Consider the following 18,238-nt stretch of genomic DNA (forward strand, 5'->3'; position numbering starts at 1 on the left):
GAAATTCCTACTTATTGCTGGATATTGTATATGGCAGGTGAAGTGCATCTATTTTTGGTGAAAAATTAATGCTGGAGATTGGTCTTATAGAGTAAAGCATGTTGGACAAAGAAATCAAATTTCTTTTATCTGAAAAAAATATTTTTCTCTCACCTGTGTGATTTTGATTATGTTAATTTCCTCTCAAATGTTTTTTTTCCTTTCTTGATTTGATAGATAATGGTAACTCAACTAAGAAGTGATATACTTGATCAGTCTGGAGTAAGTTGTTGTATTGTTTATTATTATTTTTGTTATGAGAAAGGGGCTACTCTTTATTGTTTGAAATATTAAAAGTTCTACTCTTTATGAGAAAGGGGCTACTCTTTAGTGTTGTGAGAAAGGGGTTACTCTTTATTGTTTATTATCAACCTGTGTGTATTAAAAGTTCTGATGCTTGATGCAAAGTGTTTTGCTCTGTCATCTATTGCTTCAAGTTTACTGCGTGATATGTGTAATTATCATAGGGAGGAAAACATGATCTCCCCTCCTTGATTTTTCTAGGCACATACCTCATTTTAAATGAATCATAATAAACGAAGTCATGTTTTCTTTTCCTTCTTTGTGATTCTTCCCATTGTACCTTGTTGCCAATATTAAAACCATACAAAGAGATTATGTTTTTAATATCAAGTTCCTTCATTATTTTTTATGTTTGCAAGTTATATGTGAAGCATATCAAGTTTAAGTGATCCACTGCGAAGAGATGCTTATCATTGATGTGGGAAAAAATTACATATCTATGTACGTTTTTATGCTTGCACTTGTGGAAATATTGTGAGTTGTCACATGCTCATAGTACTGCTCCTTTGTGTTTCATATTACTACTTTATTGAAGAACAATTAGGATTCTACTATCAGAACAATATTTGAATTTCAATTCCATTTCCTCTAATATATTGTTTAGTTTAATTTCTTTCCTTCAGCATTTTAGATGTTTTCATACTTGATTTCTATGTCATTTCCCTTGCAAACAGAATATTTACTTGCTAATCCCAACTCCAATCCCAGATCTTCTTTACAAGCCTGGCTTTGAAAATTGTTAATGTTAAATGAAGTTGGATAGATGACTTGAAAATAGTTTGTACAAACTGAAGCGCCAATTTATACAAATTATCATGGATAAAGTTCTATCAATGTGGACAAGCCCTAACCATGGCAGAATAGGTTTCATCATATCTCATATCTCTCTCCCCTTTATGTATATTATGATTCCAAGGCTTTTTTGTTCTGCTTCTAAGATCGCGGTTTATGTACATTATAGATGGAGAAGGTGTTCTTGATGCAGCCCAAGGTTTTCCTCAGGTAAGATCTCACGCTATGTCCCAGCTCCTTTATTTTTTATTTTTTAAATGTGTCATGTTGTAGAGGGAGATTTAAGATTTGGATTTGTTTCTTTTGATTTATGATGTTTCCTTATGTAAAAAGTTGGAGTTTTTGTAATTAGCAGGAAAGCTGTTTAGTTACTTGAAAGTGGTTAAGAGGAAAAGTATTAAAAATTTGAATTTCGAACGTCATAGATTTTAAAGCATGATTTTTTTGGAGTTGAGGTTTGCTTTGGTTTCCACTATCTCATAAATGCGCTTTTCTACTTTATTTCACTACTAAATTTGGTCATCTTGGTTGCTTCCTCTGTTCCAAACCTGTGCTATAATTTGGTTGGTGGTTTTGGTATGTGGCCCTATTTATAGGTTCCAGAAGTTAATATTTGCTATGTTGATAAAACAACGTATTTGCTATGTTTAGAGATATAATTGTTCTTCACTCTTTAGGATTTTTTGTTTGTTCTGGTTTTGTGTTGAGTTGTAATTTTATTGTTGTTTGCTTCTGTTATGTGTCTTTAAGGTTTTGCTCTCATTGCTTCTGTAATTTTATTGTTGGTAGAAAAACAAGAATGCAAGTAATGAACACTTAATCCCATATCCCTGAACCTCTCTCTGTGCTTTGTATTACTGTGATGTGTATGTTTGACTTTATGGGCACTACTTTGTGTTCTAACTACATATTTGTGCTCAATGTAAATTAGTTTCAGAGTTCAGAGAGAAAATTATGAAATGATAACATTTGAAAACTATATTTCCTACACATGATTAGTTGGATATTTGTGATATTGTTGGTTCTCAGTGTTTCATGCTTTAGATAACCTCATAATTATCCCTTTTTCTTTCTCATGTTTTTGCTTTTTGTAATGTAAAATTTTACTCTATAAAGAATAAATAATAAGTGCATGCTTTTCTCTTAAGTTAGAATTGATGATCATAATATTGAATGATAATACAAAAGTCAAATGGTGTGTTTTCAGTTTTCCTGTAATTTATAAAAATGAAATTAACCATAAATTATGGCAATAACTCCTATATTTTTAGATGGCCATGCTTGTGGTAAATCTGGTAATAGATTCAGTTACTTATGTGAGAGAACATTGAAGTATTCAACTTAAATGGGCTAATTAAGCACACGTGAAATTATTTACAATGAATATAATAAAAGTTATGACGTCTTATACATGATATACTTTTGGTGGCACTGGCAGCCTAAGCAACCAGTTTTGCTTTCATAACATTGAATAGTCAATGAATGGGAATTGTATGTGTTTTGTGTAGGTTAGAATTTTTATGTTTGATCATAAAATTTCTGACCAAAAGGTTGCAATCTGAGATCCTATGCTGGAATGGGGAGGGGATGTGTGTGAGCATTTAAAGTAGAGATATTAAGCAAGTGGCAGGAAGGTGGTCAGTTTTGGCTCCAAATTGAACTACCCATCTATCATGCTGGGGCTCGTAGTCCTTAATAATGTGATATGGTTTGCTTTCCTGATTTCAATATTTCTGTTCCTGATTGTTGAGATTATGATGGTATTGTTTTCATTAAAGTAAAATGGGTTACACATTTTAATAGAGCAATTTAGGTGTATTGTACCCTGATTTAGTTGTATCCTCACAAATGAAACTCCATGCAAAGCGAGACAACAAAAATGAGCCCTTATTCCATTCTGATGTCACTTATTGTAGTTTTTAATGTGTCTTTCAATTATTTAAACTCACAAGTTACTGAGAATAAACTAAAGAGGTAGGTTCCTGTCTTTGACCATTTATCTTATGTACATGTAAATGATATCCCTGAGCAAATTTTTAATTTTTTTTCCTCATTTTAGGTTGTGGACTTGAGCACTATTCATGGACCAAATTACCTTGCTATTTCTGCAAAAGCAAGGCAAGAATTATTGTCTGCAATTTAGGAGGCTATGAACGTGGAGTTTTCTAATCCTGCAGAGAGAAGATATGTTACTCAGATTAGTGCTTCCCCTCACTCAATTTCTCTCTCTCTCAAACATATCATTACAGTTTTTCATTTTTAGGTTTTTAAATTACAATATTGAATAGTTCACCCAATTTCTCTCTCTCTCTCTCTCTCTCTCTCTCTCTCTCTCTCTCTCACACACACACACACTCTTTTCCTCTTATGATCTCTCTCTCTCGATTGTGTTGTGTGTGTGCGTGTTTATGGTTGTTTGGCCGTGGGTTTGGGTATCGCTATTTTTGTGGGTATGTGGCCATGTATGTATGTAGATGTGAATGAGCGTAATGTGTGCTCTGTTTGTATGTTTTTTATTTGGGATTTTGGGTTTACTGTTTTGTATTGCGGAGGTTGTGAAAATGGGTTTGCAAGAAGTAAGGCTTGCCATAGTTACAGTTTTTTTTTTTTATAGTGTTCCATCTCTTTTCATCTCATAAATCTTGGGTTTGTGGACTTATTTGTGCTATTTGATTTTTGTAGTTTTGGATTGTGGTTTGTGTAAGGTTTTGATTTCTCTGTGTGTTCTTTGGTTTGATTTCTCATGGGTATGAGTTGGTTTTGATTTCTGTGTGTTCTTTGGGTTGATTTCTCGTGGGTATGGGTTGATTATGATTTCTCTGTTCTTTGGGTCGATTTCTCATGGTTATGGGCTGTTTTGATTTCTCTGTTCTTCAGTTGATTTCTTATGGTTCTGGGTTGGTTTTGCTTTCTCTGTTCTTTGGTTGATTTCTCAATGATTGCATTCAGGTTTACCTGGGTATGATTTAGGTTTTGAGTATTAATTTATTTATTTTATATTATACTTTTTTTTGGATTATGTTGATTTTAATTTTTTTTTTTGGTTGATTGTTATGTTCTGCTTGCATGTATTAGTAGTTAAAAGGCATGCTTGGGTTCTCTATTTCCTTGTTTGGCGAGGGAGAAATTGTGGGAAAATTTTAAAGTTGGTACCTTTTAATATTGTTTTTTTTTTGGGGGGCTTTGAGATAGTATTCTCAATAGACTCAACCAGGATATGATGGTAAATACCAGAATCTTGATATGAGTTTCTGTTAAATAGTTATGTTTGGGTTCTCTATTTCCCTGTTTGGTGAGGGAGAAATTGTGGGAAAATTTTAAGGTTGGTACCTTTTAATATTAATTTTTTTTGGGGGGGCTTTGAGATAGTATTCTCAATAGACTCAACAAGGATATGATGGTAAATAACAAAATCTTGGTTTTAGTTTCTATTAAATAGTTATGTTGGGGTTGATAACAGAGTCTTTTGAACTGAGGTTCTTTGAAGATCAGCTGGGTTTCTTGAGAATCTGGAATCCGAGTATTGCCTGAGTGAATCATAAAGAGTTTGTGAATGCAATGTCTGGTTATGAATATTGAATATGATATCCTCGCTATTTGCAATATTTTGTTTATGGTTATCTGGCGAATTTTTTCTGGGCTGTTTGCTAGTCTAAAAGGATAGGCAATGTGGCACCGTATAGTGCTTATGTGCATGTGTCAATTTGCATCTAGTTAACACTTTTGTGCATGTGTCAATATGCAATCAATTAATGCTTGTGTGTGCAAGCATGTGTGTTTGTGTATGTTCATTACTTTTACTGCAAAGCTGCTTGTTTAATATTTTACTTACTGCACAGCTGCTTATTTCCATCTCAATGCTTGTGTTTGCAGGTATTATGTGAAGCATATCAAATTTTAAGTGATCCACTGCGAAGAGATGCTTATCATTGAGATGGAAAAATTACATATCTAGGTACGTTTTTGTGCTTGCACTTGTGGCAATATTGTGAGTTTTCACATGCTCATATTACTGCTTCTTTGTGTTTCATATTACTACTATATTGAAGAACAATTAGGATTCTACTATCAGAACAATATTTGAATTTCAATTCCATTTCCTCAAATATATTGTTTAGTTTAATTTCTTTCCTTCACTCACATGTTTCATTGGATATGTCTGCGACCAAATTTTCTGATACGTCATTTATAGATATTAATTTTGATCAGTATCAGCATTTTAGATGTTTTCATACTTGATTTCTATGTCATTTCCCTTGCTAACAGAATATTTACTTGCTAATCCCAACTCCAATCCAATATCTTCTTTACAAGCCTGGCTCTGAAAATTGTTAATGTCAAATGAAGTTAGATAGATGACTTGAAAATATTTTGTACAAGCCGAAGCACCAATTTATACTAATTATCATGGATAAAGTTCTATCAATGTGGACAAGTCCTAACCATGGCAGAATAGGTTTCATCAGATCTCATATCTCTCTCCCCTTTGTGTATATTATGATTCCAAGGCTTTTTTGTTCTGCTTCTAAGATCGCCGTTTATGTACATTATAGATGGAGAAGGTGTTCTTGATGTAGCCCAAGGTTTTCCTCAGGTAAGATCTCACGCTATGTACCAGCTCCTTTATTGTCTTTGAAAATGCATGTTGTTGTAGAGTGAGATTTAAGATTTGGATTTGTTTATTTTGATTTATGATGTTTCCTTATGTGAACAGTTGGAGTTTGTGTAATTAGCAAGAAAGCTGTTTAGTTACTTGAAAGTGGTTAAGAGGAAAAGTATTAAAGATCTGAGTTTCAATCTTCTTAGATTTTAAAGCATGATTTTTTTGGAGTTGAGGTTTGCTTAGGTTTCCACTATCTCATAAATGCACTTTTCTACTTTATTTTACTACTAAATTTGGTCATCTTGGTAGCTTCCTCTTTTCCAAACCTGTAGTAAAGTTTTCACAAATCGAGAGAAACGTTCATATTTTAGGACTCATCATCTGTTATCTCTGAAGAAGAATCTTCTAATATGACAATATGAGGGAAAAATTCTATTGTAACAGTTACATCATAACCATCAATAATAAATGAGTAAGTAAATGTCATGGGTTCCATGATAACAAACAGTGGAGAAGACTTAGCATGAGATGAAGGGAGAGAGAGAGAGATCCCAGCTAGAGTAGCAAGGTCATTATGGTGCTAAAGCATGCTCTTGAGTGTAGTACGTATAATGGGTAGAGAGAGTACGTGTGTGGGCAGTGGGCAAAAGTGTATAGTGGGCTGCTAAAACTCACTGCTAGGGAGGAGCTGAATGTTTTAAACTTAAGGTATGAGATGTGTTTTTAAGCTAGGAGTGGGGGAACTCAGTTTCCATGTCTGAAACTGAGAGTTTCATGACTTAGAACTTTGCTGGGATTTTTAGGGGCTGAAACAGAGGGGCTTCGTGAGAATTTTTCTCTATGGGTATATCTCTTGGTGTGTTCTTGTTCCCCCCTTGAGGCATTAATAGAGGGTTCTATTTATGGTTGAGATTTAGGGGGCAATTGGCAAATAACTCTTGCTAAATCTCCCCCAATCTTCAGATGATCATTAGGGATTCGTTTCTTAGAGTGTTAGCTAAGAATGGTAAGCTTGACCATTTGAAGACTCTTGTTGTTTTTGATGCAATATCAGCTGGGATTCTAACCTAGCATCAATGCTGATTGGTCTTGGCTACCGAGTTTAGAGCATGCATTAAGCTAATGACCTTGGTTGTGCTGGTTACTAGATTCAGAGCTCCCAAAGGCAAGTTAAATCACCCCAAGCCAGGTGTCAACCCTGGAGCCTTTGCTGGGAACTCTGCTGGGCTCTCCTTGATGCCCTCCAAACCACATTTCCCTAATTTTTCCCATTAGGGGTTCATGTGCTTGGTCCATGAACCAGAAAATACGTATTTTTTAGCATGAAAAACGAGCTGATTTGAGCTTGCTTTAGGGCATTAATGGCTGCCTTGGATGCTTGACCGAATATGTTGGAGAAGAAAGAGGGGGTGGTTGGCTGGATTGCTTTCAGCCCCCTGTTGGGTATTCTCAGCCTTTTTTTAAGTCCATTTCAACTTTATGTCATCCAATGACTGATGATATTTCAAAAAGGTTTGACTCCTGATGGACATGTGTCTTGTTCTGACCTGATGGGACAAGCTGATGCCTGACAGCAGTGGGCTCCAGCTGCTGACTTGTGCTGGGTTTTTGGTTGATTTGCTCACGTGAGCTTCTGCTGATGGTGCCTGGGTTTTGGGCTGAGCTGGTCCAGCTGGGCCTCACGTTTGGGCTACATTGGGCCTGTTTGTTCCCTCTAAATGAAGAATTTTGCCATGACACTCATGGGCTTTTATAAACTTTGCAAGGGAGGTATTTTCTTGGAGGATAAATATTTATATTTCCCATGAGTAAATGATTTTGTATATGTGAAATAATTGTTGAGATAATATTTAGGCTTTGTAAATACGTGCCAAAAATAGTATTTGGGCTTTTGGAAATAGTGCCAAAAATAATATTGGGCTTTTAGAAATAGTTGCCAAGATGACGTTGTGCTTTACGAAATAGTGCCAAAACATCATTGGGCTTTATGAAATAGTTGCCAAAATGATATTGGGCTTTAGGAAATAGTTGCCAAGATGACGTTGGGCTTTACGAAATAGTGCCAAAACATTATTGGACTTTATGAAATAGTTGCCAAAATGATACTGGGCTTTAGGAAATAGTGGCCAAGATAATATTTGGGCTTTGGAGAATAGTTTGCCAAATTAGTATTTGGACTTTGCAAAATAGTGCCAAATTAGCATTTGAGCTTTGTAAAATAGTTTAGTAAATAGTTTGCCAAATTAGTATTTGAGCTTAGTAAAATAGTGCCAAATTAGTATTTGGGCTTTGGAAATAGTTTGCCAAATTAGTATTTGAGCTTTGGAAATAGTTGCCAAATTAGTATTTTGGCTTTGGAAATAGTTTGAGATTTTTGTAGAAAATATCGCCGTGTAGCAACGGGCTTTGAGGTGCCTTGTAGCAACGAGCTTAGAGGTGCCGTGTAGCAACGGGCTTAATGGTGCTGTGTAGCAACGGGCTTTGTAAGGTGCCGTGTAGCAACAAGTTTTGTAAGGTGTCGTGTATCAACGAGCTTAGAGGTGCTGTGTAGCAACGGGCTTAGAGGTGCCGTGTAGCAACTGGCTTTGTAAGGTGCCGTGTAGCAACGAGCTTAAAGGTGCCGTGTAGTAACGGGCTTTGTAAGGTGTCGTGTAGTAACGGGTTTAGAGGTGCCGTGTAGCAACGGGCTTAGAGGTGCCGTGTAGTAACGGGCTTTGTAAGGTGCCGTGTAGCAACGGGCTTAGAAAATGGGTTTTGTTAGGCCTTTTGAGTCTTGTCAACGAGTTGAATGATTTTGGGCCTTTTGTGGAGGGAGTATAATTTTGTTGCCCAACGTTGATAGATGGGTATTTTTGCGAAAACCCATGTTGGATAATATGTGGAATGTAGTGGGTAATATTTGTGAGATGACCCAAGGTAATTTGTGGGGCTTATATATGTAGGAAATATTTGTGGGAGCCCAATAACATGGAGAATATTTAAGTAATATGTGGGAAATATTTACGTGGGTTTCAAAATAATTATTGGGCTTGTGTGGGTATTTTTCTGTGCGTGGACTAAAGAAGTTAGGGCCCGAAAATTTGTACCTCAACATTTAGCCCCCCCGAGTTACATGTGAGCAGTTTCTGTTTGGTCACACGTGCGAGTTTGAAATGTGGGTATTTTTCTCCTTCAGCCCCCTGAGTTATGGCTGAAGGAGAAGAACTGCTGGGTTCTGGTGATGATAGCATTGCTGGGTTGGCTATGCCAGAAAGTGAGGCTACGGCTGGGGGTGCGATTGAATCAGTTGTTGGGGTTGATGATGTGGAAGTTAAAGCAGGAGAAACACTATTGCCATTGCAAGACCCGTGGTACTGTTCATCCCCTTGTTCCTAGCCGTTGGGGCTCCTGAGGTCAGCCCACCTAAGGTGCCAAAGAAGTGGATTTTAAAGGGTGAAGCCCCTAGTCATGAGATAACATTGGTCCCACCACTTCTGGTATTATAGACTTGCAGTTCCAGCGGAAAGAGCTCCTGCCAGCCCCTATTCATGGGAGATGTGAATCTGCTAGAGCTAGAGCTGTTTGATGAGGAGTCTGTGATTGCCGGAAAGCTGCTGAGAAGGTTCCTAAGATCATTGTTACTGCTGGAGAGTCCAGCAAAGAACATGCTAGCAAGGACCCTGATATTACTGTTACTGCTGGGGAAGCTGTTGTTGTGCCCAGCCAAAGACATTTTGTTTCTTCGACTGTTCGTGACGTTCACCAAAGCAACCTCCAGGTATGATGTATTTGAGTTGTTCATATTCAGTAAAGCAAGTTTATTGTTCAATGATACTTGGCTGTTTGAATGCTTTTTTGTTACTATTAGGGACATAACCATGCCTCTTTTTCGCAGAGTTAGGGATAGAATCTTCTGGTGCTACCACCAAGGGAATGAGCCTTGAAGAATTCTTGGAGAAATTTGCAGAAGATGAAGAAAATGAGAAGGTGGCAGCTGACTTCCATCCCCTTTCAGGCACTACTATTATGTTCCAGCGGTCAGAAATTCCTGCAGAAGGTTAGCCACTGCTGGCAGCAATTGTAAAGAGACATCCACACTTCTTAACCGAGTGCAAGTTAGGTGGTCCGTTGAGGAAATCTGGACTGCAATTGCTTATTGCTGTGCTGTTAGACATGCAACGCACCAAGCTTGAGAGTTCAAACTTGAAGAAAGCACTTAAGTGGAAGAATGCTCTCAAGGACTTGTCATTCATGAAGTTTGGTGTCCAATTCATCCTTGATAAGATTCAGGCTGCTGCTGAGGCTTGTATTGCTCGAGACGATGAGCTTATAGTGAAGATAGCTGATCTTGAGAAAGAAATTGCAGCGAAGAGAGCTAAGCTTTCACTTTTACTGGGCAAGAGAGATGACATGGTACGGTCTTCGTCAGCTGGAGGTGCTTCGTCCTTAGCAAAAACCTTTGGCGATGGCTTATTTGACTAGCTTTTCTTTTTGGTAGCTTGGCATTTTAGACAGTTGTTTTGAAATATGATGTGACGAAACATGTTATGTATTTCGGGTTTATTTAGCTGTGCAGGCTGTGTTTTGTGTAAGGGTGCACCAGCCATGTGAACTTTATGTAAAAACTCAGTATTTTCCCCAGCTATGCAAGCTGTGTCTTTGTTTATACACATGTATATGAATTTATTTCGTGAAAGATGATTTATTTATCAAAGAATAGTACGTTAGGCAGAAATATAGTCATGGAAATTATATGCATAATTTTGAAAATGGTCGTCGTGTTCATGACTATTTTGATTTAGGATGCCCAGCTATTAGGGCTGTAACTTTATTCATAGTTGTGAACGTGCATGCTTATGTATAGAAAGTAATATCAGAGTACTTGCAACTATAATAAATTCATGTTTGAGGCAAAAGGCAATGCTTAATTGTTATTGGCATAGTAGGAGTTCAATATCATACAAAAGAGAATTGCTTGGTACATACTTGAAAGCGAAGTTAAGCATTATACAACTTAAGCCATTTGCCATTGATAGGTTTCGCGAGACTTTCACCTTCCGCTGTAGCTAGATGATAGTAACTGCTGTCATTGCCTTCCCTTATAAGATAAGGCCCCTCCCAACTTGGAGCAAACTTGGAGGGTGCTGAGAGATTCCTCCTCACATGATCAGCTGCTTTTAGGACCATTTGTCCTTTGGCAAAAATCCTGGCTTTCATGGCCTTGTTGTAAGCGTTGGCCATCTGTTGCTGATACCGCTAGGTGCGGTTAAAGGCAAGATTTCGTGTTTCTTCCAAGATTTCAAGGTCTGTAGTTCTCATTTCTGCACAAGTGGCAACATCTATATCTATTTCTTGTCCATGAACAACCTTTCGGGTAGGGACCAATAGCTCAACTGGAGATATAGCCTCGGTACCATACACAAGAGAGAATGGCGATAGACTGGTGGCTGTTTTATGCCCATAGGGTTTCTAGCAGGTGCTCAGTCCAGCCACCCTCATACTCATGCACCATCTTGCTGAGAATTCTTAATAGTACTCGGTTGGTGGCTTCCGCTTGGCCGTTACCTTGTGGATAATAAGGAGTAGACTTGCGATGCTTGATGCAGTGATGGTTGAGTACTTTTCGGACATCTTTGTTAACAAAAGGAGTACCATTATCAGTAACAATCTTGTGAGGGATGCCAAATCTGCAAATTATATGCTCTCAGATAAAATTCGCAACGGCTGGGCCTCTAGCCTTCTTTAGGGAAACGGCTTCAACCTACTTTGTGAAGTATTCAGTGGCCACTAGTATCCAAATATGACCCTTTGATGGTGGATTGATGGGGCCTATTAGGTCAAGCCCCCAAGTATGGAATGACCAAGAAGTCATCATGTTTTGGAGGTTGGTGGGGTGAGTATGTATGAGGTTTCCATGGACTTGGCAAGTATGGCAAGTCTTCACACATTCAGCTGCATCTTGTTTCATGGTGGGCCAGAAATACCTCAGGTTGAACAACTGCTGGAGAAGTCGCCTCTTGCCTTGATGGTCACCACACTCTCCCGCATGTACCTCTTGCACAACCGATTGTGCTTCGGGGGTCCCTAGGCATCTCAAAGGCTCCCCCTTGAACCCCTTTCGGAAGAGGATACCCCCTTCCACAAAATAGCGAGTAGACAACTTTTTCAAGCGGTAGGCCTCCTCATGATTATCGGGCAAGACTCCCTCTATGAGATATTCAAGGAGGGGTACACGTCAATCACTAACGGTTAAGGCTGCACATGAATCTTTTTGATCAAAAGTGTATTGGCAGCTGGTGCATTGTCCTTGGATAGTAGCAGCTTGTTTACTCATTTCTGGCCAATAGTAGCCCAGCCGTTGGAGGCGTCTGTAGAGACTGACAGAACCGCTGGCACCACATGATTTTTCATGGACCTCTTTTAATCGCTTGGTGGACTCACTAGGGCTCAAGCATCTAGCTAGAACTCCTCCAGGCAGCTTCTTGTACAACTCTCCAGCCATTAGAGTATAGTCTTTGAGTATCTTTAAATGACCTTTCTCATCCAGTGATAATAATACTTCTTTAATGGGAGATTGCCAGTCTGTCTGACCCAGCGGTTTGCTCAAAGAATTCTTCCTTCAGCATTTGTATGACCGGGATAGGCCTTTTCACAATAGTTACATCTGTAGTTGCGCCTTTGAATCTGACTTTTGATCCCAATGTGGCTAGGGCATCGGCGAAGCGATTGTCGGACCTTAAGGAGTGTTCAATATTGAATTTATCGAAAGAGTCTTCCAACCTTTGAGCCATAGCTCTATATGGAGCTAAAGATGGTTCCTTGAGTGCAAAATCTCCTCTAGCATGGCAAACAACCAGATTTGAGTCTCCAATCACTTGAAGATGCTTAATACCCATTTCACGAGCTACCGTTAGGTCCGTAAGATATGCCTCATATTCAGCCATATTATTGGTGCATGGGAAATCAAGCTTGAACGACATAGCCGCTGTTTCTCTGGTGTTTTTGGATAGGACTATCCCATCCCCCCCTTTAGAGGTGGTAGAGGATCCATCAAATCGTAAGGTCCAAGCAGCCCCGGCTGCTTCCATCAATGCAACTGCTGGCAGGTCTCCAGGTACTTCATCAGTAATGTCCCAGCAGTCTTCTCTAGGGAAGTTGGATAGCAAATCAGCAATGGCTTGACCCCTTACAGCCGTTGGGGTAATTGCTATGATCTTAAACTCAGATAATTGTAAGAGCCACTGTGCTAGCCTTCCGGAAAGGACCGGTCGCCTCAAGAGTGGGTGAATTGGATGAGATTTTGTTAAGAGTTGTACCGTGTGAGCTAGCAGATAATGACGTAGCTGCTGGGCAGCATATATCAGAGCAAGACAAGCCCTTTCAGCCCTTGGGTAGTGGGTTTCCACATCTTTTAATTTTCTACTAACATAATAAACCGGTCGCTCGATTCCTTCTTGATCATCTTGGGCTATAAGTGCTCCTATTGCCTCATCATTGGTAGCCAAATATAACTTAAGTGGTTTCCCTGGTATGGGTGCGCATACAGTTGGCAGCCTAGTCATGAGTTACTGCAGCTGGAGAAATGCCTGCAAGCATTTGGAATCCCAGCGAAAGGGTCTTCCTTTTTTCAGCAGTGGTGCAAAGACAGCTGTGAGGGCAGCAAGATCGGGAATAAACCGTCGGATGTATGAGAGCTTACCAAGGAAACTTTTAAGCTGTGTGAGTGCAATAGGTGGCTTCATGGTAGCAATGGCTTGCACTTTGCTAGGATCAACGTCTATGCCTCTTTGGTGGACAAGAAATCCCAGAAATTTCCCAGCCGTAACTCCAAAGGCACATTTGAGTGGATTCATGCGAAGCTTATAGAGTCGACATCTTTCAAAGACCTTTCGCAAGATAGCAAGATGATCTTTTTTCGTTTTGGACTTCACAACGATGTCATCCACATAGTCCTCAATCTCTTTATGCATCATGTCATGAAAGATTGCGGTCATAGCCCTTTGATACGTGGCTCAGGCATTTTTGAGACCGAAAGACATTACGGTATAATAAAAGTTGCCCATAGGAGTTCGGAAGGCTGTTTTGTCTGCATCTTTGGATGACATTTTGATCTGATTATACCCGCTGAAACCATCCATGAATGAGAACATAGCATGCCCAACAGCTGAATCAATGAGCATATCCATATTCGGAAGTGGAAACTCATCTTTAGGGCATGCTTTATTAAGATTTCTGAAGTCAACGTAGCATTGTATTTGTACATTCTTTTTCTTGACTGGTACAATATTTGAAAGCCACTTCGGGTGCATAATAGGCTTGATGAACCCAGCTGTGAGGAGCTTTTGAACTTCTTGAATAATCTGAGCTTCAACCTCAGGATGGAATGTCCGCATGGGCTGCACTACTGGTTTTGCCCTTGGTTCCACATTGAGAGCATGTGCTACTAGGTTAGGATCCAAACCAGGCATCTCATGGTATTCCCAAGCAAAGACATCGATGTACTCCTTTAATAATGAAATGAGTTGAGCCTTTTCCAGCGGTGGCAATGTTGCATTGACCGATGTTGGCCTCTGGATATTAGGATTATCACTGAGATTAATGGACTCCAACTCCACATCAGGTGAAAAATTAGTTACCGCTGGGGGCTCTTCAGACAGTTCTGCCAGACTGCTGGGCAGATTTTCTTCTACCGCTGGGGTTTCTGTTTCTTGAGTATAACAGCAAGTTGGTGTAGTACATGCTTCATTCAGTCCGGGACCCTTCTGTTTAAGATAGCTAGGCCCCACGTACCGTCATAAGCGATACCCCAAACGACCATCCGGCAGCTGGATTTGTACACATTGTGGCTGTGAGACATCGCTGGGGGTTTCCCCATGTTCTCTTTTCTTTCTTCTTTGATCAAGGAAAGACCTCATGTCTATCTCTGGATTATTCTCAATATCTTGCCAGTGGGGTAATGGAGTCCCAACGGGCCTTGAGGTAGAATCTTCCCCACTTGGGGCAAGCTCATTGATGAGAATCAACAAGCATTCAAGGATCCATTGCATGTTCCAGTTGGGCCTATTATAAGAGCAAGATCCAAGAAAATCAAAGAAGCACTTAATGGGCTGATTCAAGAGATTTGGGCTGATTCTAACGCAGGACATTCCAAGCTTGGCCCAAAGGAAGCTGAAAATGAAATAAATTTAATTCAAGCTATTTAGGGCTGATCTGGCTTAATTGCGAGTGATTTATGGCATGAATTAATGGCTGATTGACTTTCTAGCTCTATATCAGTTAAGGCAGATTTTTTCCTATTTTGGATCTGCTAATTTCAGACCAAATCAACTTTTATTTAGGGTTTTATTATTTAGTACGTTTTTTTGAAATTTTCCTTATTTTTAGGTGCATTTAATGCTTTTTAGGTCAACTTTGATTCCTGATATGGTAAGGTATCAACTAGGAGTTATTTTAGAATATATTTTCTTGTCTGTCAAGTTTTATGGAGCCCTTAAATAGGCTCTGAATTTTGTAAACGTTTTTCATAATATTATTGAATAAAAATCAGAAAATGTGAGGCTTTGCTCTCTTTTGGTTCTTCAAGAACTGTGAACTTATCAAGGATTCTTCTTTGTGGCGTTCAAACTTTATACCTTTGGTTCGTGATTCTTTATAATCATTGGGTCAAGGCCAACTTATACCTTTGGTTTGCGTTTCTCTTATAAACGTTGTGTCAGGGTTTCTATCAAAAAATCTGAATTTTAGCTTTCTTGGGCAAGTATTCCAATATTTTTGTTGGGTCTCAAAGCGTATCGATTGAGGTTCACATCACTCATCATAGAAAGTGGCCTCAAAATAATGTGCCTCGGATAGATCAAATGGTGTAGGATTAGCAGGGATGCGTAAAGGCTTACCATTGAATCTCCTTTTGACACATTGGTGATATGTGGAGGGCACAAGCTTGTGTTTATGGAGCCATGGCCTCCTTAGTAAAGCATGATAAGAAACGGTTGAATCGATAACATGGAATCTGGTGAGGGCAACAACGGGCCCCACTTTAAGGACTAATTGAATACTACCAAGAGTGCATTCATGAATTCCAGTGAAGCTAAAAACCTCTATTGGTGCCCCAGCGATTCTGCTGAGTGGGATCCCAGTTGCTCTAAGTGTGCTGGCTGGTATAAGATTAAGTGATGCACCGGTGTCCACTAGTGCCCTTCTTACGTGAACATCATTGTTTACTATGATTAGGGTGTTGTACCTCCATGTCCTCATCGGTGAAGGTAATGGCATTAGTAGTCTCTGGGAAGGTTCGACTGGCGTGAGCTTCAGCTGTGAGGCAGTGTGTTCCAGAGCGGCTGCAATGGATACAAGGGCTTTTGTTGCTGTTCTCCTTGACTTCTCTTTAAGCCCCAATTGATTGAATAAAGTCCGAAAGGCAGGGCTTCTTTGAAGAGCAGAGATAGCTACTGGGGGCAAACTTGTACCGCTGGCAGCTTCATTGTCATCAGCCCCATCATGAAAAAGTACAGCTGCAGTGGCCTTCCCTCTGGGATGCTGAGGCAATGGGTTCCGCTGGACCCCTTGCTCACGTGTAAGATTCAAAGTACCATTAGAAATCTTTTCATGAAACGTTCTCCGGACCGCTCTACAATCTCTAGTTCCATGGCCCACAAATCGGTGATACCGACAATAGAAAGGCTTCCTCATATCTTCCTGAGTAGGCTCTCGGATAGGCTTGAATGGCCTAAGTACTCCATCAGCCATCCATTTGTCAATGACGGCATTCATTTCTTCATCGGTGCATGGTATAGGAGGGTACTCTTCCCCCCTTCTCTTTTTCGCTTTTCTCCGACTATTGGTTCACCGCTGGTGACTGTGAGAGCATGTGGTACACTTTTCTTTTCTGGTTTGGCCTTTTCGGTAGTGGGAGGCTTGACTGATACGGTTGTCTTCCTAGCTTTTTGGAGCAGCTGGTCAAACTGAATAATATCAAGCTTTTCCAAATGGGCACGGTACTCATGAGACATGTTGTCAATGCAAATCTCAACAAGCTCTTGTTCTTTGAACTGCCCATAGCAATCAAGAGCAGCATCCCTAAATCGTCGGATGAAATCAAGGAGTCCTTCGGAGGACTTTTGCTTGGTGTTGTGAAGTGTGAGAATGGTAACCTTTTCTTCTCCATGGAAATATTTTGAGCAGAAATTTTCAACCATGTCGTCCCATGTAGCAATGGAACCCGGCTGATGGGTGGAATACCATGTGTAGGCATGATCGGTAAGAGATTTTGAGAACTTTCTTAGACAAAGATCATCATTTCTAGCAAAAGGACCAATAGAATTGAGAAATTTGTTGACATGCTCAATCGCATTCCCTTTCCTCCCATCATAAAGAGAGAAGATAGGAGTCTCATATTTCTCCGGATACGGCTTGCTTAGTAACTCAGTTGGGTAGGGTGGCCTAAGTATAAAGTGTCTTGGTTTCCTCGGTTGGCTAACCCTTTCCTTTTCCAGCAAAGCAGTGAGATCAGATAATGTAACAAACTGAGGAAGAGAGGCATTTTGCTCACTAAACTGAGGATTCCCAGTGGCTGACACTCTCTCCTGCTGGGTTCTAGGATCTGGCTGTTCATGTAATGGCTGGGGTGTTGGCCTTTGAGTTTCTCTTAAGATCCTCAAAGATTCAGCAAACTCGAGCTGAGCTTGTTGCATTCCTTGTAAAGTCTTTATGAGGAAAGAGAATCGGTGGTCAGAACCCTCTTGGTTAAACCCATGTTAGCCAACCTGTTCTCCTTGTGTGGCTGGGTTGTTATGGCTTTGTGCAGCTAGGGGACTGTCGTTTTGAGTCCCTTCTTGTCGGCTACTCCGCAACCTAGGAGGCATGGTGAACTTTTGGCTTCAGTAGGGTCCCTAGTGGAGTCGCCAAAACGTCGGAGGCGAAAAAGTTTCCTTTCCGACAAATGAGATTTATATTGGGTCGGGGCCCTAAACCAAAACTCGATGATGAGCTTGATGCACGACCCAAAGGCTATTGGCGAAGATCCAAACAATTCACCGTGTTTTCATGCCTCGGGCCTAGATTGAGAATTGCAGGAACGACCCTTAAACAATCCCTGGAGTGGACACGTCATCGTGGTTAAAAAGTCTATTGTAAGAAATGGCCTAGCGGTAAAGTGTTTCTGCAGAAAATAACCCAGCAATAAAGTGTATCTGCAGAAAATAACCCAGCCGTAAAATGTTTCTGGAGAAGAAAGTAACCCAGCTGTAAAATACTTCTATGGAAAAAGTAACTCAGCTATAAAGTACTTTTGCAGAAAAGGGTCACCCAGCCGTAAAAATATTTCTGCAGAAGATGACCCAGCCGTAAAAGATTTCTGCAGAAAAATAACTCAGCAGTAAAGTTTTTCACAAATCGAGAGAAACGTTCATATTTTAGGACTCATCATCCGTTATCTCTGAAGAAGAATCTTCTAATATGACAATATGAGGGAAAAATTCTATTGTAACAGTTACATCATAACCATCAATAATAAATGAGTAAGTA

General features: G+C 39.7%; 2 protein-coding genes and 1 long non-coding RNA gene across 3 annotated transcripts; 1 reads left to right on the forward strand and 2 right to left on the reverse strand.

Moving 5' to 3' along the window:
- Window positions 1–4,632: 4,632 nt before the first annotated feature.
- On the forward strand, window positions 4,633–10,423 carry LOC142615478 (uncharacterized). Its single transcript, XR_012840764.1, has 3 exons — window positions 4,633–5,089; window positions 5,688–9,494; window positions 9,612–10,423. It is a non-coding gene; the product is annotated as an uncharacterized LOC142615478 (long non-coding RNA).
- A 1,856-nt stretch (window positions 10,424–12,279) lies between these two features.
- LOC142616328 (uncharacterized) lies at window positions 12,280–13,278 on the reverse strand. Its single transcript, XM_075789204.1, has one exon. It carries the CDS (start codon window positions 13,276–13,278, stop codon window positions 12,280–12,282), a length of 999 nt encoding a protein of 332 aa, XP_075645319.1.
- Window positions 13,279–15,523: 2,245 nt separating this feature from the next.
- LOC142616329 (uncharacterized) lies at window positions 15,524–16,486 on the reverse strand. The gene has a single exon (XM_075789206.1). The coding sequence runs from the start codon at window positions 16,484–16,486 to the stop codon at window positions 15,524–15,526; it is 963 nt and encodes a 320-aa protein (XP_075645321.1).
- Between the last annotated feature and the right edge of the window lie 1,752 nt (window positions 16,487–18,238).

The sequence above is a fragment of the Castanea sativa genome, chromosome 11 (assembly GCF_040712315.1).
Source record: "Castanea sativa cultivar Marrone di Chiusa Pesio chromosome 11, ASM4071231v1".
In the NCBI taxonomy this organism is placed as follows: domain Eukaryota; kingdom Viridiplantae; phylum Streptophyta; class Magnoliopsida; order Fagales; family Fagaceae; genus Castanea; species Castanea sativa.

Bases quoted from the DNA above. Each gene is read 5' to 3' on its own strand.
- LOC142616328 (XM_075789204.1), bottom strand. From the start codon at position 13,278: ATGACTAGGCTGCCAACTGTATGCGCACCCATACCAGGGAAACCACTT.
- LOC142616329 (XM_075789206.1), bottom strand. From the start codon at position 16,486: ATGAATGCCGTCATTGACAAATGGATGGCTGATGGAGTACTTAGGCCA.